Raw genomic sequence first — 21,377 nt, forward strand, 5'->3', positions numbered from 1 at the left:
GTTCCTTTGAGCAAATGGGCTGGTATTGAATTAGCAACTGTGAGAAAATTCTGTGCTAGTGTGTGAGCTCCCTGGCTCCCTTTGTGGAAAAAGGTTCTGCTGCCACACCTCAGTGTGCCTGACTTTATGATCTGTTTTCAGTAATGGCCCTTGTCCGTCTTTGCAGCCGTTCTCACTCTCCTGCCTTAGGGGTGCAATCTTTCTCTGGAGTGCAGAGATTCAACTTCTCCAGTAACACCCAGTCGCCACGGAGGCACAGTGCGAGCCATTCTCCAAACAGTGCTTCCAGTGACTCCTTCCTTGCTCCAGAAACTGAGCCAATTGTTCCAGAGCTGTGCATAGACCATCTGTGGACAGAGACCATTATGACCATGAGGTTTGGAAGCTTATATTTGGGTTAAGTAAACCTGCATTTCCACTGACAAAGACTAAAGTGAAATGGTCCTCAGTACAAACTTTTTGCAAGCCGTTGCCTCTCGCAGCAGGTGTGTGTACTACTGAGTACACCATAATGTTTCATAACGAAGGATCGTTTAGTATTGTTGGGTAACCTTTTCAAAAGTGTCTAAGTCCCTCTGTCAAAAACTACTTCGGAGACTAAGACTCTGTGAAAGTCTGGCTCCCAAGACACATCTACACTGCAATTAAAAACTCAGGGCTTGCGTGTGTCAGCTGACTCCGGCTCACAGGACTCAGGCTAAGGGGCTGTTTAACCGCGGTGTAGACATTGCCCGAGCCCAAATGTCTACAGCACAATTAAACAGCCCCTTAGCCTGAGCCCTGCAAGCCAGAGTCGGCTGACATTGGCCAGCCACAGATGTGTAATTGCAAGTATAGACCTACCCCAAGTGCCCAGCTCACTTTTGAAAATGGGACTGGGCACTTTTCAATATGTTAACCTCTATATCCTGTAACCTTCTAAACTGGATTATTGTCCCACTGGATCTCATGAGCTGAGCAGGCTGATTGCTGATTTGATGTGAGATCTTCAAGTACCAGTGTGCTGCAGAAGTGGTGTGGGTGGTTCAGTAGGTATCACTCTTCCCAGGAGGTCAGTATTTGAACCAATGCATTGGCATGGGATATGGGGCACTCTATTTTTGAAGATGCTATATTTTTGATGAGATATCAAACTGTATCTTTACCATCTGGAGACATTAAAGGTCCCATGGCTCTTTTAAACAAGTTATCATATTAACCGCAATGTCTTAGCCAAACTCCTATTTGGGTAATTACATTCTGCCTATCTAAATTCTTCTTCCTGTTTCAAGGGGATGAAATATTCTTCACTTTTCTCCCAAGCTGTTGTGTGCTGTTAAATAGCCGCTGCATTTCCTCCCAATTATGAGTAAATTCCTATGTGCATGGGAGTGGCACAGTAGATCTTGAATATACGGTAATTGGGGTAGAAGAACGTTAGTTTCCACAGATAGTGTCCGCTAGGGTTCCTACTCTTGAGTCTCGGCTCCATCTGATGTGGTGGGTGGAACGTCTTGACCTTAGTTTTTTGGTCCTTAAGGGTAATGGTGGTTGTATAATGCAAATGCTCATGGATGGGTCATCAGCCAAAGGGATTGAACCTGGAACCTAAACACATGAGCCTCTGTCTTTCAGCTCAGAGTCAGATCTGTTAGCACAAAAGCTGTAGCTGGCTCATTGATCACTATCTGATCCAGCCACTAGACTGGGGACAGAGAACCAAGCTGTGTAAATGTGAGGTACATGCTCCCCCGGCTGGGAAGCTCATCCCAAGTGCTTGAGATGTGCTGCAGCTGAAATCTCTCTCTGCACCACCACTGGTAACAGGACAGCCTGGCTGAGTTATCAGCAGTAAAACAAGAGCTCTGGATCTGAAGGCATGACTGTCTCCTGCATGGGGAAATAGAGACCTGGTTTCAGATCCCTGCGGCTCGCAACCTATCCAAGAGAGTTTGGTTACAATTGGGTCGAGTGCGAGCTAGTCTTTCCTATTGGCAGTCATGCCTCAGTGATAAATTGATGTCATTTTGTTAGTACCTGACCATAATTGTAGTCTCTTGGCAAGTTCTTATTATTTTCCTGTCTCTGGTGTTTACAGCACCTCTCAGTATCATCTGTGAATTTAATTAGCATGCTCTTTTTCTCCTAGAGCATTAGTGAAGATGCTAAATAAAGAAAGTAGCTAAAATCACAGGAGCATCATGAGTGGCTTTGAGTGCTGCTGCCGTTGTACTTGGCAGAATACCGAGTGAGCTGTCCAAAGTGGAGATACTACCAATGTTGATAACATTGCAGCCAATGCCAAGCCATGGGCTGAAGCTTTCTGCCTTTCTGTCTGAGGAGATCATGTGGTTCTAGAGCAGAGGTGGGCAAACTACAGCCCGCAGGACCCTCCTGCCCGACCCTGGAGCTCCTGGCCCGGGAGGCTAGCGCCGCATCCCTCCCATGCGTGCGCACACACACACACACGGCCTCAGCTCACTGTGAGCTCCTGGGGCAGCACAGCTGCAGAGCCCGGCCTGACTCAGTGCTCTGTGCTGCACACCTATCTGTCCTGGTGCAGCCAGGCCACCAGCCACCGTGCTCCAGGCAGCGCGGTAAGGGGGCAGGGAGCGGGGGGGGGGGTTAGATAGAGGGCAGGGGAGTTCGGGGTTGGGGTTAGGGGTGTGGATAGGGGTCAGGGCGGTCAGATAGCTGGGAACAGAGGGATTGAATTGGGGCAAGGGTCCCGGGGGGGGCAGTCAGGAATGAGAGCACGGGTTGGATGGGACGGCAGGGGGCAGTTAGGGGACAGAGAGCGGGGTGTGTGTGTGGAGGGGGCAGGGGTCCTGGGGGGGCCATCAGGGAACAGGGGGGGTTGGGTGAGGCAGGGGTCCCGGGGGGGCATCAGGGGACGAGAAGCAGGGAGGGTTGGATGGGAGTGGGGGCTGTGCCACGCCTGGCTGTTTGGGGAGGCATAGCCTCCCCTAACCGTCCCTCCATACAATTTCGGAAACCCGATGTGGCCCTCGGGCCAAAAAGTTTGCCCGCCCCTGTTCTAGAGGGCTGGACCACAGCTTTTGCAAGAGAGGCAGTGCAGGGCCAGTTTCTGCTTGAGCAAAATCGGTGTATGGATCTTATTGCCTTTGCCATCAGCACCAGTTAGGAGGGATGACGTTCATCGACAGTTTGTGGTGGTGCACATGTGCCCAGCTGGTGGCTGGGAGCTTATTCCAGCCTGCATGAGAAGTGATCAGTGCTAGTATCACCAGGGACTCAGCTGGGCATTTGCAAGGGTACCGTAGCAGCAGCTATTATATATTATAATAGGTGAAAACTTTACACAAAAGCAACCCTGACCAGGCAACTTTCCTCCCTTTGAAATCAGCACTATCATTCATTATGATCGTATACTAAATTCCTTTAGCCAGCTTGACGCCAAATGCCAATGCTACTGTTGAGGTCACTATACAAATTCTAATACTATTAAGTGATTGAAAGTGGTGCTGTTCACTTCAAAGAGGACTTCATGCAGATGCTGCAGGCTTTCGGTGGGGGACAGCTGCCTTTGAGAAAATATGACCCAAAGGTACAAACCTAAGTAGAGCAGTAACATTTGGAATCAAACAGGAAAGTAAGGATAAAACAAATCTGACACTAGGGTTGGCTTGTAAAGCCTGTGCCCTGAGTGCCTAAAACTAGGGAGCATGCAGGTTGGGATCTAGGAATGCTAATTTCTAGAATAGTGACAAACATTGGGGTGGGCAAACTCTGGCCGTCCAGTCCACTGTTCGGCTGATGTCCAACCATGTGTCTCAGCTTGCTGTGCCTAATATTCTCTTCAGTAACACTCTTCCACTGATCCTAGAGCAGTGAGCCAAAGCACTATGCTGATCACTGCCTCTTGTTTCAATATTGACAGAGAGAAGAATTCCCAAGCCTCAAAAGTGTTTATTACAACTGACCTTTGTGGACAAAAGTTCTTGTGCTTTTTAGTGGAATCCCAGCTCCAGTTGCGGTAAGCATGTGTGGGTTTTTCTGGGTACCTATGAATTGCTGAATAAATAAACTAGCTAGATATGGGATAGTGAAATCTGTTACATTAATGTGGTGTATGTTTCTCTCTGTCACATGAATGTTTGCAACTATAGCATACACAAGTTTGGGCATTTAAATAAAAATAAGATTAAAAAAGAATTCATTGTACTTCCAGTGGTATGCTTGCTTTTCCTACCCTAGACCCTTAGAAGTATTCTCGGTAATTTAACAAAGATTATTACTTTGAATGATGTTAATTAGCAGGAGAAAAACCAGCATTCCTCATATTAGAGATTCTGTAGAAACAGTGTTATCTTGTGTTTAAAAAGGAGGGAATGATACCACTGTGAAAATTAGTTCCCATACATCACTGTTTTAATATCCCCTCCCTCTTTCATAACACCACATAGAGAGTTTCTGGTATATAATGTTTTTGGCTGAATCTTTTTTTTTCCCCCCCTCCCAAATATTTAGCTGTGTAAAGTTTCAAGAGAGTAACGATAAGTCACAGTTGATCTTTGGTTCTGTTACAAATATACAGGCAAAGGACGCAGCCCCTGTAGAGGTAAGTGTGTGCATTAAATATAGAACCTTGATGTACTTTCAGTGTCTAAATATAGTGTTTACTCAAATATGAGATGTTTTAATGCACTGTTTGGTATTTATAGAGCATTGACACATTGCTGGTTCTGGAAGGCAATGGAAACTTAGTGCTGTATACTGGAGTGGTTCGGGTACGTACCATCATGTAGTCAAGTTAAAATTCTTAGTACCCCAAGATAAACACGTTTGAAATTTCCTATGTCACAACAGGGCTATTGTAACTTCTGTTACTAGTGTCATGTCAAGTGTGTTTGATATGTAGTAAGCTGCTACAGCCATTACTGCTTTAGACCATTTTAGGAGACTTCTGACATCAACTTCCTGGGGAGGTGGGCAGGTCCTCGGATCAAATCTAATCAAAAGCAGGAGTTGCTGTCTGATTTGCCTTTTGCAGTGCTGGAAATGTTGCTCTTGAGTTACTGACACCACAGAATAATTTGAAAAGCATTAGGTTTGGAGATAATGTTGCTTGATGTGAGGTTTTGCATGTCCAGCTTTTGAGTTATTAAGAACAAAGAGAATCCTAAAAATATCAGAAATAAGCAGAAGTTCTCCAAAGCTAAAAGCTTTCAGTCTCTCATGAGGTGTCAATGGGTTTTAAATATCAAAACTTATTACTTTGCAAAAGACTTGTTATGTTATACTTTCTTTTTTGCACTTTTATAGTTAAAATAGGGTTAGCTATTTTTAAGTTACGAAAGACATAATATGCTTTTTGCTTTATGTTTGGAAACTGTAAACCAGATTTTTCTAGATCTTTTTATACCATTTAAAAGTAGACTTTTTAAATTGAAACTGTCCTAACTTTAAGTTGACTTAAATGTGCAGCAATGATGCAAGCATGTGGAAATGTATAGAAGTAGTACTGGAAAATACTGTAATGTGTCAAAGCTTGGGGAAAAAGGAGTTAAAATGGGACAACTTTAGACTTATCTATTGATGTTTGTTTGAATTTCACCATATACCCAATTTTCTTAACCTTTTTCTTTGAAGTATTAATAATTGCTGCTGCTACTGCCATTGACCTATGTGCGTTAGAGGAGTTTGCATGTTAAAACTAACCATTTCTTTTCATAAAAAGGTAGGGAAGGTTTTTATTCCTGGCCTGCCAGCACCATCATTGACAATGTCGAACCAAATGCCTCGGCCGAGCACCCCTCTGGATAGCCTGAATACTCCTTCCAAGCCTTTGAATAAGCACCTAGGGCCCTTAGAGGAGGTGAGAGAAGCAAACAGTTTTACTGAATAAGTTTGTTATAGGCTTTCAAAAGCCATGATGTCGCTGAGCGCCTGAGTCTGTTTTCTGCTGGACTAGGCCCCATTACACGTTTTTGGGTATAGCTCATTCCCTGCATCTCCCTGCCCCCTCCAACGAAACAAGCCATACCCGTAACAGTGCAGTTCTGCTGACATAACTGCGTCTGCACTAGGGCCTCTGCCACCTTAGCTCTGTTGGTCAGGGATCAGATCTCTCCACACCCCTGACCGACAGAGCTAGGCAAAGGAAGGAACTCTGTAGTCTAGACAGGGCCACAGGCTGGGTATGAGGTGGGCTGTGAGTGCTGCTGGGGAGGGAATGGGGATGTTGTGAGAACAGGGAGATCGAGCCTGTGATTGTGCTTCTCCCACTCAATCCCCCCAGCTCAAACTCCACTTACTCCCCCAGCCCCTCGCCCTATAGCCGCAACCTACTGAAGCCCCCTGCCAAATCACCTGCCCCCTGAGAGCATGGGGAGGAAATGGGTTTTATTCTTGTGGGGGAAGAGAGAAGAGCCACTGGGCTGAACCTCTCGTGGTGTGTCAGAGAAAATCTCTGTTCTGACAAATCTCTGACAGCTTGTCACAGAGGGACTTCTTGCTGCTCATCTTCTGCCATCCATCTCCTGCAGCTCAAACCCCACTTTCGTCCTTTACCCTTGACACCTAACTCTGCTAGCCTCACTCCTCAGTGTGCTTGCTTCACTCATGTGGTCCCTTACTCCTCCGCCACATTCAGCTTGTCACTGCGGATGTGTGTCAGTGTAAATTGATCAAAATGGAGATGAGTGTTGTGTGGTAGTTGTGCAGGAGACGAGGGATGTGGCATGACTCTCTTTCAGTAGCTTACAATGTCATTTAAAACTCATGTCTCTCTCAAAACCTAGTGTCACGCAACCTGCAGTGATTTAGAAGCATGAGCGCCCACTCTAGGAAGCAGGGCACAAACCCCAAATTGGCTGTGAGTTCTGTTCTTAGATTTCACCAGCCAATTAAAAAGCATAGACTCCTCAGGCACTATAATAGCCTTAACATGGAGTCACACACGGTTCTCTTGAGTACTTCGATCTGACTTGCCATCCAAGTGAGCCTACCTGTGTGTTAGATGGTCCCTTGTGCCAAGGATCACAGCATTCAGGTTACTCCCAATCCCAAAGGACCAGTCACCAACCCCAGGTCAATTGCACTGCAGATCTCGCATCGAAGTCAATGCTTATAGCCAATCCTATAGTAAACTATGTACAGATTTATTAAATAGGAAAAGGACTTTAGAGATTTACAGGGTAAAGATAGATACACAAATACCTTTTGAAGCTTAAGATTTTAATTTAATAGAAGCCTCTATAATCCACAACAAATATCTTTTGCTCTCTTTAACATCCCACAATAGTCCATCTAGTGTCAATGGATTTTTCCTGTTGGGAAGTATATAACACCTTCTTTTGAAGATCAGCCTTTCACACTAATTAATGTCTCTCTTCTGCCTGGACATTTACAGAGTCAGAGAGGCTCACTTAAATATTACCTTACAATATGGGATACAGATGTTATAAGTGAGATTATAGCAGCAGCTCACAAGCATTCAATAGAATCTGAACACTACACACATTCATATAATTTTAATATCTGTTTTAAACAATTCTAACACACAGGTGAGCCAGACAGATTCCAGCTATGTGTTAGTCAGTGTTCAAGTGAGACATGGGGACTTTGGCATGAGCTGGCCTTGGTCTGCTAGCGTCACACCTAGTTATTAGTATCTTACTGGAAACCCTAAAATTGAAGGATGAGGATTGGTTTCAGAATATGCAGAGCCCAGACTTGTTAACTCACCCACCCACAATTTCAGCTTTTAACTATTGTTTTATCACTTTGCAGGGAGTTCTATTGTCTCCAGTTCCAGAGTTGAGGGATTCTTCCAAACTTCATGACTCCTCTTACATTGATGATTGTACTTTCCAACAACTTGGAACTTTCATTCACTCTGTACGAGACCATGTTCACAACAGAGTAACTCTGGTAGGTGTTTTCCCTTGGATTGTTTCTGAAACAGGGCGAGCCAAGTATAATGAGCTCTGGTTTCTCCCATGTAGTAAGCTCTCCAAAGAGCTTCTGACTCACAGATGTTGCACTTCCACATGCTCAGTGCATATCCATACCTTATAGAATGTCCTTTTTAGGAAAATTACCTCTTATCACTTACAGGAATTCGAGTACCTATAAGCCCAACAGGTCTCTCCCACAGACTTTGAAAGTCTCAAGCTTAGTAAAAAGCTCTGTGTTATGGATAAGTTTAATGTACAAAGCTTCCTGTATAGATGGACTGTGATCTTGGTTTTATCTGAAGATGCACCTCACAATTTGACTTCAGTTTTATTTATTTATTTTTTTTTAACAGGAACTCAGCAATAGCTCGATGGTTAGGATTACCATTCCTGAAATCGCCACCTCAGAGCTAGGTAAGGAACAGAATCCAACCCATAAAGCACAACTGCACAGTTCATTATACAGCTGTGAAGTTTAGTATTTGAGCCCTGATGATGCAGCACCTAATGCTGTAAGTTCATGTGAACAGCTACAGACTTGCTGACCTATATCTAGCTATGCTCTGTAGGTTCACTGATTCAGAACCAGTAGTATTCTCTGGTCAATTGGGGACAAACTGGCCTAAAAGAAGTGTGTGCACTGTTATTTAAGGAGTAAAAGCATGAAAAATTTGATCTGTTAACACAGCTTTAGGAGTGGGTAAAAAGGGACATGTTGCAAAAAAAATTTTTAGAATTACATTTCAAGTGTCTAAAACTGAACAGTGGCTGATTTCTTTCCAGTTTGAAGCAAGTTTTCCTTTGGTTTGAGATTATGCATGGGAATTTTCAGGCCAACAGGTGGGGGGAGCTGAACTGTGTGTGGGTTTTTTTTTTTTTTTTTTTTTTTTTTTGACAGTTTTATCAGAGGGCCAAAAGTAGGGCTCGAAATGAGTTTACAACAGTAATTGTGGAGTCATGGACATGGCTCCATTCTACAAGTATGGATGTGACAAAATAGTATAAACATTTTCTTTTCCCCCCAAAACAGTGAAAAGATGTTTACAAGGAATTAAGTCTATCCTGCCCAAAGAGATCGCGGTACAAATGCTTGTCAAGTGGTATAATGCTTACAATGCTCCCGGAGGACCAAGTTATCACTCCGAGTGGAGTTTATTTGTAACCTGCCTCATGAATATGATGGGTTACAATACTGACAGATTGGCATGGACACGTAATGTAAGTAAACTCACAACTTTGTAGTTTGTTTTCTAGGCTTATATTAGCATTAGTTAATTGTTTGCATAATTAATAATTTCACAAAGTTCAAGATGTTTATCCAAATACATTCAGTTCAGCAGCAGGCAAGCCTTAACCTATTTTAAACAAGGCATCTCTGAATTATAAAATGAACTTTTCCAAATGTACCTTTTTTTAAAAACAGATACACATTCTTACTGTATTTAGTGTCTGTGACTTTTATTTTGTGCCCATCATGCTAATACCTAGTCACATATAAACAATTGTTTATGAGGATCATAGGCTCCCTTTCACCACTGATACTGCTGCTTTCAAACAGTGATCATTCTCAGTTGTGAATAGTTAATATTCATGCTGTTTTGATAGAACACACAGGTGACACTTCATAGTTCCGTTCTCCAAGTGGACGCATATATCTTTAAAAACAGGATTTGCAGTGCAGATACTTGTAATACTTTGGAGCATTCCTCTAGCTTTCTGTGTCAGTGGACCTTCCTGCCAGAACATACATTTGCTAGTATGTTTACGGAAAGCAAACTCCAGGGGCATGCACCACTGACATGCATTTGCAGTATTCGCCCAGCACTAATATCAGCATTTCTCTTTCCTTCCAAAACACTAAATATTAGCCAGTCAGAATATGAAATCGCAAACCAAATTCACTTGTGACTTCTGTACATAGATAATTGGCCTCCCTTCTTTGTTGAACGTGATTTTATGGAAAAGTAAAGGATGTAATTTTTAATGCTATGCCAAGAAATAATACTTAATTTTGGGCAGACATTACATTTCACCTTTAGTTCTTGTTGGTGATTCATGTATGTAATTTCAGGGGTTTTACAATAGTTAATTTTGCCCTTTTATTTCTTGCAGCTTGATTTTGAAGGATCCCTTTCCCCTGTCATTGCTCCCAAGAAGGCTAGACCTTCTGAGACAGGATCAGATGAAGTAAGAGATGGAGTCAGCATTTACTAAAAATAACAGGTTACCAATTGAATAAAAGATCATACCTTTAAAATGTAGGCAGATCAGAGGAAGCAAACTCTGGCTACTTTCAACTGGGGTTTGCATGGGATTGTAAGTTTTTGGAGGAAGCACCGTCATCAGCTGTCTGTGCAGTGTCTAACACAGTGTGTCCATGACTAGGGTGAATCATCTCAGACGTACCAACATATAAGTAGTAGTTCATATTTGATTCATACTTCATTCCAGCAGCAAGCCCAAATATTGCTCCCAAGCACATGTGAAAACTTCCCAAGATGCGCTGTTCTGTTACTCATAGTCTATCCCATCCCTGTCTGCTCAGTACATTTTAACAAGCCAGCAGTATAAAATTCCCCAGCTCATTAACTGCATGTATTGTTGTGGATTTTGGTAAAGAGTTCAGGCTGAAGTGGCTAGTTTCTGCCGAAACAGAAGCAAAAGTTCTTTACGGCCTAACGCCTCAGCTGCTTTATTATTATTTAATCATCAGCCAAAGATGTCCTGGGCACCTTCCAGCACAGAAGGAAAACCATGCCAAGGAGCGTACAAACTAAGGCCTCAATCCTGTAACATGTTCTATGCCTTTGGATAAAGTCCTAATTATTTCAGTGAGGGTCCACGTGGGTACAATGTTCTGCCTGCATAGTACAAACTGCAGGATCACGGACCTAATTGAGTGACCTTTGACACCATGAGTGATGTGATAAGGCAGCTGAGGGGATAGGCAGCAAAGGATGATGCCATGTCAGTAAGATAAGCAGTTAGTAAAGGCTTGTGCAGAGTGTGGTGGAGCAAAGACGCTGTATTTTATTTTATTTTATTTTATTTTATTGGCAGAAGGCATAATTGGCAAGTTTATCATAGGTCTACAGGAGAAGTGGACCTTCAAGAGGAGTTTAAAATAGAAGGGAGTAGTTTTGTGGACCAGCTCAGGAAGCATGGTCCATATCTAGGGACAATGCGGAAGAAAGTGGGACAAATGAGACATCAAGACTGGTACTGTTGGGGGGCGGGAGGAATCTGATTACTCTAGATCTGTTAATTAAAATAACCAAATGTTGGAATAGGGAAGAGAGAGAATCCAGACGCTGAGATCTGGGTTTTTCCGATTATTGTCTTTGGACAGACTTTTCAGGGTGGATAGTAGCGCCTTGCATGCTGTTCTACTTTTTGCAGCATTACATCATGATGTACTGTATGGTGCAGAGAATGTAGCAGCTAGTGGATTTTTGATGATAGAGCCTGAGAACTGTTAGTAGCTTTTGTAATTAATCGCAGAAATGACTAAGGGCTGGGTGGTCAGTAGGTCCCAGCTCACTGGGAGAATTGCCAGTCTCTTCAACAATTCGGAATTACGTGTGCGTCTCTCTGCCAAGTAGCTTGGCGTGTTCATGAGGTTCATTCATGTTTGCTATAGATCATGTCACTTTGAACAGTTCTGTTGTAAATTGATGTATTTTACATGAGTCCCCCCCACCCCTGCCAATATCCAGTGAAATCAATCACGTAGTTCAGGACTCTCTTGGAGAGAGAGGATATATTTAGGGACCTATACATCATTCTCTCTTTGTTTGTCTAAGGACTGGGAGTATCTGCTCAATTCAGACTACCATAGAAACCTTGAGTCTCACCCTCTGGCCAGAGCCTTGCGGTTGGATCCATTGGAAACCTCATTTCCAAAAGATGACTTTTCACCCAGCCTCAGCTTGGATTCCTCAACTCTTCTCTTCACCCACATTCCTGCTATTTTCTTTGTGCTTCATCTGATCTATGAAGAGCTCAAATTGAACAGCCTGATGGGAGAAGGCATTCGTTCACTTGTTGTACTGCTTGTTCAGCTGGCAAGGTACCTCCAGTAATAAGTCACAGAAATGAACTCAAGCTGACATATATTGCACAGTGTCTCTTTATGACATGCATACCTTATTTTTGAGAGTGAATTTGTGAATAAGCTTTAAAGTGGAACATAAATTCATAGATTCCAAGGCCAGAAGGGACCACTATGATCATCTAGTCTGACCTCCTGCATAACACAGGCCAGAGAACTGCCCCAGAGCAATTACTAGAGCAGAGCTTTCAGGAAAAACATCCAATCTTGAGGTAAAACTTTTCAGTGATGCAGCATCTACCACAACCCTTGATAAATTGTGCCAATGGTTAATTACTCTCACCATTAAAAATTGGTGCCTTATTTCCGTTGTGAATTTGTCTTGCTTGAACTTCCAGCCATTGGAGGGTATTATATCTTTCTGCTAAATTGAAGAGCCCATTATTAAATATTTGTTCCCCTTGTAGGTACTTATGGACTGTGATCAAGTCACCCTTAAACTTTCTTCTTAATAAGCAAACTTCACAAATTTCAGCAAGCAGAGAAAGTGTGTCCTTGTCCAAGAACTTCCTGGGTCAAAAAATGTTTAGCTGTAGTGAATGCCTCTTAGAGCTAGCAGTCAGATACACCCCATTAGTCCCATTTTACAGAATGGGGGAAACTGAGGAAGAGTTCTTAAATGACTTGTCGAAAGCCCCAGAAGGGGGTCCATCTCACAACCAGGATGAAACTCAGAGGTTCTTGAATTCCAGTTCTGTGTTTAGACCATTCTTCTCTCTAGATTAATGGTTCTCAAATGTCGTTGGTCTGCAATCCAAAAAATAGTCCAAGCTCATCCCACAACCCAACAAATCCTACAGGGGAAAAACTGTCTGTCTGTATTTTGTATAGAGAGCCAAGCCCAGTGTGTTTGGCCTTAACAACTAATTGCCAGTAATATTTAGCATAAGCTGCAGGGACAGAGGAGTTAGGTCACTGAGATTAGTTTTGGTGGTGAAGATTGTGGGGAAGAGCAGCCCATGGCCACAGAATCTCATTCAGAAAAGCCTAAAATCCCAATTTGGTGTGTGGGGGAAGGGGAGATGTGTGTCAGGGGAATGGTTAGATAGGAAAGGAAAGACAGCACATTGCTCCTCATGCCCAGCCTACTCATCCCAGACATGTTCAACAAGAAAACACTCAATAGTTGAAATTCATAAATCAGAGGCACAAGCAATGTTTTTCATCTTCTAGCTGCCTTTTCTCATCTCTTTCACTTTAGGGACTTAAAATTAGAAGCGTATATAGATTATTACTACAGAGAGTATCCTGCACTTGTAAAGACCTCCAGGCAGACATGCATAATCGATCAAGGTGAGTTTCAGGGTGATTACTGAGGATTCACATGTAAATGACTCGATGAGCGAAGTGTCTCTGTACACTGTACAATTACTTCTGGTAACCGTTCTTACCACAACTGAAAGTGACATTACTCATATAATGCAAAAACAGAGCATTTCAGTTTTCCAGTGCTTGTCAAGTGCCTTGCTGTTGTATTTTGTTCTGATTTGTTAGAGGGACTGGAGATAGATATGAGGTAAATATCAATCCAAATATTCTGATTTTTTTTTTTTTAATCTTGTTTGCTCACTACTGATGTTTGTTGTGTTGGTGCCTTCACAGCCCCAGGTTTCAGTATTTCTGCCTGCCTCAGCATGGTAGTGAGTTGAAATTACAACCAGTTGATGACTGACGATTTCAGTCCAGTGGCCAATGGACCATATCACCAGAGCTTTGCCACTACGGACACTGGCTGGCACCCTTGTGGTCTAGCAGAGGGCTCAAAGGCTTGGGACTGAATTACCTTCTCATCCCTATAAATTGTCCTTTCAGGAGTGGGCTGCGCAGGACCCGTCCTGCTGCCACGTTCTGCGGCGACATGCCTACAATCTGTCGGGGTGGCAATCCACTTTTCACAAGAACTATGTTATGTTTATGTTCGTGTTTTTTTTAAATCTGGAAATTTTAAAAAAATGGTAAATGAGGGCCTAGATTTTTGCAATTCTGGTTGTCCACCCTTGCACCCACAGGAATGCAAATGAAATGCAGGAGGCAGTTACGCAAAAGATGCTGCTGCCTCTGGTCAATTCAAAGGCCTCCAATAACACCAGTCAAGAAGAGGCTTTTGAAACTTCTAACCAAGTGTTTGCAAACAGGAAAGGCAAAAGAAGTCAAACTAGATTGTTCTCTCTTACCAAAGCAGGTTAATATAAGCTGCTTGCATTACAGGGATTTTTAAGCAATGCAGTTTGAGAATCAGTCAGATTTCTTGGGATCCTTGGATCGATAGATAACATTGTTTGTTGAAAGGTTCATTGTTGTCTTATACTTGAAATGTTAAGGTTCTTTTGCAGACCTCCATCTGTCTGGAGGTTATATACATTGAATTGTTTGGGGAAATGTTCAACATACTACACCTGCTTACTTAAAAAAATAATAGCAATATACTGTAGGGTTTGGTCTGTACTTTGGGGATAGTGGAGCAATCTCGGTGTCTGTTTTCCATGTGCTCAGTACAGTTACTGTTAATCTGATTAAGCCCAAACAGGTTTCATGCACCATCCCTCGTTTTTTTCTGCTGAGCCTCCCAGTATCTTTCAGTGGCTGAGTTCCTGTCTGAAGGGAGAAGGAGCCCTGCCTTATCCTTACTTACCAGGAATCTGTGAAAGGAGCAAACTAGTCGTGCTGGTAGGTACTGTAGGAAGAAAGCGCATGTAGTGACCACAGATTTTATACTGGCATGTCACCAGTAAGGTGCTGATGCTGCAAATGCTTGCCTCCAAGTGCTTAGTTGTATGCATGTGTGAATAGTTCCACTGACTAATGGGGCCACTCAGGTGTGGAAAGCTAAGCATGTACATAAATGTTTTGAGGATTGGGATCCAAATCCATAACCAAGAATACAATTTAATCTCAAAAGTTAGGTTAATAAAACATAGAAGTGTTAAACGATGCAGTTAGCAAATGGGAAAAATCCCCAGTTTCTCCTCCTTGCTTATCTTTATTTGGTCTGTTTTATGTTTCTTGTATTTTTAAGTGCAAAGCTTCTGCGGAGTGAGGCTGGAGAGATCTGAGCTGCAGGAGGTGGAAGAGAATGGTTTGAGTAGGAGAACTGATGAGTGCAGTGTAGGTGGAGTGCTGCCTGGCTTACCTGTTTTTGTCCTTGCTTTTTACTGTTTGTGCTGGTGGGCTAAACAGATGAGCAATGTAACTCAAAGTTAACAAAGTTTGGCTTGTGAGGAATTTCCCAGCTTTTTAGCGAATACATATGAACATTTATAATTACTTGCATAGCTAGTTCTCAGTGTTATCCTTTGTGCCCTCCTGATGACCCTCGGCCCTCTCCCTCGTGGGAAAATCTGTGTGGGGCCTAGGGCCATAGAGGTGTATAGGATGGTGAACAGAGATGCGGAACTTGAGCTGGTTATGGAGGACAAGTGTAGGGAATAGGGGCTCTGCTCAGGCAACCTGCCTGTGGTTGGTTAATTGGAAAGAAGCCGTGCTCTCATCAACCCGGTTAGCTCGTCAGAGTTGACTTCTCTCCTTGGCTTCAGCGTAGAGAAGCTGAGGCAGCAGCACCAAAGGAGCCATTCAAGTGCTGATACCCTGGTGCAAAGAGCTCCCTGCCTGCAAGCATCCTTGCGTATAGTAAACCCTGTCTGCATAAGCCCTACTCTGTGCCTGCCTGCCCCTCGCATCACTGTATGCACCCCACTATCTCTCCAGAGCCCAGCTCCATGTTCCCTTCTGCCTAGCCTGGCTCCCTGCCACTCCAGGAGCATGTGCGGACCCTTGTGGATGAGTCAGGCATACAGCTGCTCGGAAACTTGCGATGAAAAATGGAAATTCAAATATTCTTTTCAGATGAAATTTTGCCTCCTGTGAGTCAGCTAGGCTGGCAGTGTCTGAAAGTGGAAGTGGCTGGTAGATCAGGGCAGTTCCACTGGCTAACCCCAGTGGTGAAACTCAGTGAGGTTCGTGTGAACTGAAAAATAGCTTTGTTTCTGTAGAGCATTTACAAAGTGGCCTGTGACTGAAATGCTATCCGGGGGTGTATTTGTGTGAGAGAGAAGTTTGGTGTTTGTGGAAAATGTGATTTAGCTAGAGGAACCCAATGAAATGTGGGAAACGCAAGGTGGGAGCATTTTAAATAAGTATTTCTTTGAAAAGATTGTACGGAAAATTTAGTTTGTCTTTGTGAGAGTTCTTATGCCAAATTTGGAGACTAATACTAATCATTAAAATGTAAAACAAAAAGTTTTTAGTCCTCCAAGTGCAAATTTCAATGTACTCTCAATTAAGGAGTCTCTACTGATGTCTTCACAATGAGCTTAGAGCCTGTTTAAGTCATCACTTGCAATATATTTCTTTCTGCTGTCTTAAATGGATAGTTATTGGTAATTTAATTAGCAATTTATATAGTAATGTAAAATTTCTTTCTCATATGCAGAGTGTTGCACTGTACATACTTGGTGATGAGAGTGCTGTTTCAAATGAAGCATCACATTATTTGTTTCGGATAACTTCAGGTAAGTGGGCTGTAATAGGCATTCTGGTGATATGAGAATATACTCGTAGACACTAGTTCACATTGTTCCTGCATTCACCTGGCAAAAAGATATCTTCTTTTTCCATTTTAGGGCAACGAAAGCAGCAGACAGAACAAGATGATGATCGGTAAATTTAATGTTGATACATTATGAATTTGCACTCCGATACTGCTATGTTTCTGATTCACTTGCGGTCTGCTTTCCCATTGTTTTGTAGATATAGTTTCAGACACAGCACATCTGTTTCCAACCTAGCTGAAAAGCTGGTTATCTGGATGACTAGTGTGGGTAAGGAAAGCTTCTACTATTTTGCAAACTTACGATAACCTTATGTAATGGTCTTATGTTTGAGCAGTCGCTTTGGCTGGGCTTTAGAAATATTCATTTTTTTAAAACCCTTGAAAGGTTTTTGCTTTCTAATTTTAAGGTTTCACCTTAAGAGATTTGGAGTCTCTCCCCTTTGGGGTTGCGCTTCCTATCAGAGATGCTGTATATCACTGCCGAGAGCAGCCTGCCTCTGATTGGCCAGAAGCTGTTTGTCTCTTGATTGGTCGTCAAGATCTTTCCAAACAGGCATGTGAAGGGAACCTGGCAAAGGGTAAATCTGTGAGTATCAACATAAAAGTGGGATTTCAGAAAGGCAGATATCAATATCATATTGAATGCTCAGCTGGGAGTGCTTAAATGCTTAAAAAGTTGAGCTAGGATCTCTTGACTTCATAGCTGGCCAAAACAGCTCATTTGTGTGGGAGATATGGTATGTAGGACTCCAGGTCAGTGAGCCAGAGCGGCATATGGTTTACAAACATTCAAGGTTTTGAACAGAAAAACACTGTCTGGTGCCAGAAGAGTAAGTCTGTTTAAATATGCAGACTAAATTGAATTGTTAGAGTGTAAAACAGATGGGTTTTAATCCTTTAAGTACAAATCTTGACATGGTTTCCTCTATAACTGTATCTGCATTCCAAAGAAGATACGACTTTCAGAGAACAGTGAGAAGTTTCAGTGTTCTGCCCTTAGCATGTGGCAACAAAAGTTACACCAGAGGAAAGGAAAGCAGGTATTTCCTAGTATGACACTCGTTTGGCTTGACATGAGTGTACTCTTCCTGTCCATTGTGGGAAATGTGACAACTTTCAAAAGCACACAGGTTTTTTGTTTTTTTTTCCTACATATTTTTCTTCTTTCCCCCTTAAGGATGTTTCTATTCTGTGAGTCCTAGAGCATTTTTGAGTAATTCCTTTTTTAAAAAAAACACACTCATCTGATAGCTGGAATCATCAGCGGCTCACATGTTGACAGTCCCTTTGAGCATTCTTTCGAGGCCTTTGTACCAAGCCAAAACACTACTTGATAGGGTGAGAGTTTGTCAGTGGCCTGCATGAAACTGCTTAATGGCAGTGTGCATTGTTCCAAGAGGCCAGGAAGAAAGAGCTCCTGCTCTCTGCACAGTCTGGCAAAGATCCTTCCTCACTAAGTATTTAGTGCTGTCTTGGGTTTTTAGAATGTTCTTAAGCAGCTTTGGGTTTTACCCAGGTGTCTCATAACAGCATATCAAAAAAAAAAATCTAAATTACAGTTTTTTCTTCTGAATGAAATTAAGCAAACTAACAAACCTAAATCACCTTAGCCACCATTCATTAAAGATTCATTTTAGCTCTTACCAGTGACCTTTTCACCCCAAGTGAGATTTTTGTAACTGTGCCCCAAATGATATCTTATCTGACTTTTGTCACTTGACTTATTTGAGGTATTGTAATAAATGTTACCTTAAAAGGATAAAATATTCTACAAAAGCCAAATTGTTTCCCCTCTTTCAGAAGGGCAGGGTGGAGTTTCCTGTTTGAAAGCAGGCACTGGCTAGATGGGTGGTGCTAGTAGATATTCACATTTTTGATCAAAATAAATTGTTTTTCATTCATCAACAGCATTTTTACTCATATTGCCATATGCTGGGAACTGAGAGAGATCCTGTGATGGATAAACACCCTTTCTGATATTTAATGTATCATACAACATTTTAGTGTACTTGGGCAGGGAGAAGCACTGCATTAGAGGTTCTCTTGTTTTGTTTGCCCCTAGATTATATCACACTGCACTACTTATCTTTTTAGTTACCTCTTTATTTATTAAATCAGATTCTGTACAGCAGAAGCTAGAGGAGAAAGGGAAGTATGCTTTCCAAATCATTTTTTCAGGCTGTGAGGAACTTGTCAGAATTTCTGGTCTGCAAAGAGCCTCTGCAGAACTTTTTTTTTTTTTTTTTTTTTTAAACAATTTAAGTTAATTTAGTGCTCATGAAAGTGAGAGCTTGGTTTGAACCAAGCATGGTATAGGCAAGTGCTGAGCAAGCTGAACTATACTGCTCCATCAGTACATTCCCGTCCTGTGCTACGTGGTCCCAGTAATTCTTGTGCTTGGGTTTATTTTTAAGTTGAGCCTGCCCATGCTGCTAAACTGTGGACACCTAGAGACTAACAGGAGACAGCTAGACTCAAATGAGAATTTGACAAAGTTTTCAAGAAAACGATTGAGCTTGAATGTCTGGAATGTCTGTATTTCTGAGGCATATGGTGGTACTGGTGCGTGAACTCTGAAGGCACTTTGATACCACGGTGAGGGGAAACCTAGAGGAGGAGCTTGGAAAAATGTAACCAACTACCTAGATGCTAATGAACAATGGAATTAAATGCCACGGGAGCTAACATTTAAAATATGGGTACCTAAAGTTAGGCTCCTGAATAAATGGCCTGATTTTCAGAAGTGCTGAGCACCTTCAGCTCCCAATGAAGGCCCTCTTTCAGGAAAACATTCCTATGCAGGATAGCTCTTAAGCATGTGCTTGAATAGGAATACACTTGAGCATATAGTCTAGGTATACTTGGTCCTGCCTCAGCATGGGGGGTGGGCTAGAAGATCTCTTGAGGTCCCTCCCAGCCCTACATTTCTGTGATTCCATAGGCCCAAAATCAGTGTGTCCCCAGCACTTCTGAAAGACAGGCCACTTGCTGAGGAACCAAGCTATAGACACCTAACTTTTGGCTCCTATGTTTTTTTTTTTTTTTTAAAAATTGGTCCAGGTCTCTGTTTTCTATTTCTGAGCTTGGGGAATAAACAACTTGCAGGACAACTACATGTGCTTCTTTAATAGCTCTGTGTGTGGGAATTGGGTGGGGATGGATTTAGGGAAAGATCGAAAGGATCTACCACATCTGCAGTAAGAGCTCATTTGGGAAGATAGATTGCAATGCTTTGACAGTCAGCTACTCACACCTCTCTCCCCCATACTCCCTTACTTGTCAATTTGCTCTAGGAGTTAGTCATTAAACTTCCTTTGCTTCACCTTGGAAGCCAAAGAAACCATTTTCTCTCATCTTTGGGAGTTGTTTATCCTGCCTGTGTGGATGACTGTAGTTGATTCCCAATCGGGAAGTCTCAGGGATCTCTGTGAATTCCATTCTCAGAGCACCCTCGCTGCAGGTGACAGCGACACCTCAAACATTCACGTTAAAGTGCTAGTGTGTGGTTGGCTTAATAAAGCTAGATGTTTGAAATCTGCCTTTTTAGAAATTATTCCCTCCCTCTTCCTTTTTTTTTTTTCCCCTCTCAATTAGTCTGTTGCCCAGGTGTTATCGTCTGATGTGCCTTCAGGAGCTGAGGCAGAAGAAGATGATGATGGTATGAATGATATGAACCAGGAAGTGATGTCCCTAATATGGAGTGAGGATTTGAGAGTGCAAGAGGTGCGCAGACTCCTTCAAAGTGCCCATCCTGTACGTGTCAGTGTAGTACAGATGCCAGAAGTCAGTGACCATGAATACATAGAAGAAAAAGAAAACCGGTAAACTCTCCCTGTTTCTAGCAGCTGTTCATTAACGTCTCGTTTAGGTGGGAATTTTTGTAAGTCTCAACATTTGAAATGCCTCTGTGGAGTGTTTCTGTAATAAAATGTGTCATGAAAATTCCCATTTATATTTTACATGTTGAGCTTCTGAACTGTATGGTGCGTTTGGAGGGAAAAAAAAATCATTGTAGATTGGAAGACATAGTCCTTCAAGTTACGTTTTCCTCCATTTTACTTCTCTGAATAGACATGGTATCCTACGAGGGCATTTTGGGACAGATTCTAGAATGCTGTGGCTTCTGTTGTGAGAATGAAGCACTTCTACGGAGTAGGAAGGGCTAGGGGATAGCATATGTGTGCCCTATTAACATGGTGACTCTGTGATTGGGTAGTATAGTAGGACACACCATGCAAATGTTTTTAGTGGCTTAGATTTAAATGAGTGTAATCACGTACAACAGTATATCTTACCATCGTTAATAACTAACCGGACAGCAGTAAATGCAGTACAATGACAGAGGAGCCTTTGTGTGAACAGTTCACACAAGAAGTTCTGTATTCCACAATCAAGGACTCTGAACTTTAGTGTGCATAAACACTGCAGTGAGTCCATCTGCCGTGCTCCAGAGACTCAAGCATAGAGTGTAAGAAAGGTTGTGGGACTAGACCACGTTGAAATTGGATAGTTCTATTCTCAAAGCAGTTTATAGAATCCTATCCACGTCAGAGGAAGTAAATGTCAAAAGTGCCCATGCCGGAAAGACCTGCTGGAAAGAAACATGGTCAATCAGGCTCTGAGGTTAAATAGAGACTATCTGTCAGGTAGCCTTCAGCTCCTCTGGCATGACATGTACGGACCTGACACGCTGCAAGGCAGTGTCTCAGAAGCTCAGGACTGTCTGAAGCATGAACTGGCAAGAGAGACCCCACCAAATTCTCTTCTCCATGAGCACTTTCTGCAGAGAGGGCAGGCATCTGAACTTTGGCCCATG

The 21,377-nt window shown here is 42.6% G+C and overlaps 1 protein-coding gene across 17 annotated transcripts in view; it reads left to right on the forward strand.

Annotated features, from left to right (window-relative positions):
• The window catches only part of ANAPC1 (anaphase promoting complex subunit 1), a 71,474-nt gene that overhangs the window by 19,812 nt on the left and 30,285 nt on the right, over window positions 1–21,377 (forward strand). For 11 of the 17 annotated variants that reach the window (XR_006280518.1, XR_006280521.1, XR_006280522.1 and 8 more), the window contains 18 exons: window positions 167–376; window positions 3,881–3,976; window positions 4,471–4,561; window positions 4,665–4,730; window positions 5,681–5,818; window positions 7,735–7,875; window positions 8,255–8,315; window positions 8,932–9,119; window positions 10,014–10,088; window positions 11,705–11,970; window positions 13,214–13,305; window positions 14,531–14,679; window positions 16,442–16,520; window positions 16,632–16,668; window positions 16,759–16,829; window positions 16,969–17,147; window positions 17,512–17,601; window positions 20,156–20,382. Coding sequence is in view for 5 of the 17 variants with exons in the window: in XM_043512393.1 (XP_043368328.1) it covers window positions 167–376; window positions 3,881–3,976; window positions 4,471–4,561; window positions 4,665–4,730; window positions 5,681–5,818; window positions 7,735–7,875; window positions 8,255–8,315; window positions 8,932–9,119; window positions 10,014–10,088; window positions 11,705–11,970; window positions 13,214–13,305; window positions 14,531–14,679; window positions 16,442–16,520; window positions 16,632–16,668; window positions 16,759–16,829; window positions 16,969–17,147; window positions 17,512–17,601; window positions 20,156–20,382 (2,256 nt within the window). In the remaining 12 variants the exon portion in view is untranslated. The remainder of the gene's footprint in view (window positions 1–166; window positions 377–3,880; window positions 3,977–4,470; window positions 4,562–4,664; window positions 4,731–5,680; window positions 5,819–7,734; window positions 7,876–8,254; window positions 8,316–8,931; window positions 9,120–10,013; window positions 10,089–11,704; window positions 11,971–13,213; window positions 13,306–14,530; window positions 14,680–16,441; window positions 16,521–16,631; window positions 16,669–16,758; window positions 16,830–16,968; window positions 17,148–17,511; window positions 17,602–20,155; window positions 20,383–21,377) is intronic. The other 6 variants (XR_006280523.1, XM_038395125.2, XM_038395128.2 and 3 more) reach the window with 2 other exon arrangements.

Source organism: Dermochelys coriacea, chromosome 3, assembly GCF_009764565.3.
Source record: "Dermochelys coriacea isolate rDerCor1 chromosome 3, rDerCor1.pri.v4, whole genome shotgun sequence".
Taxonomy (NCBI): domain Eukaryota; kingdom Metazoa; phylum Chordata; order Testudines; family Dermochelyidae; genus Dermochelys; species Dermochelys coriacea.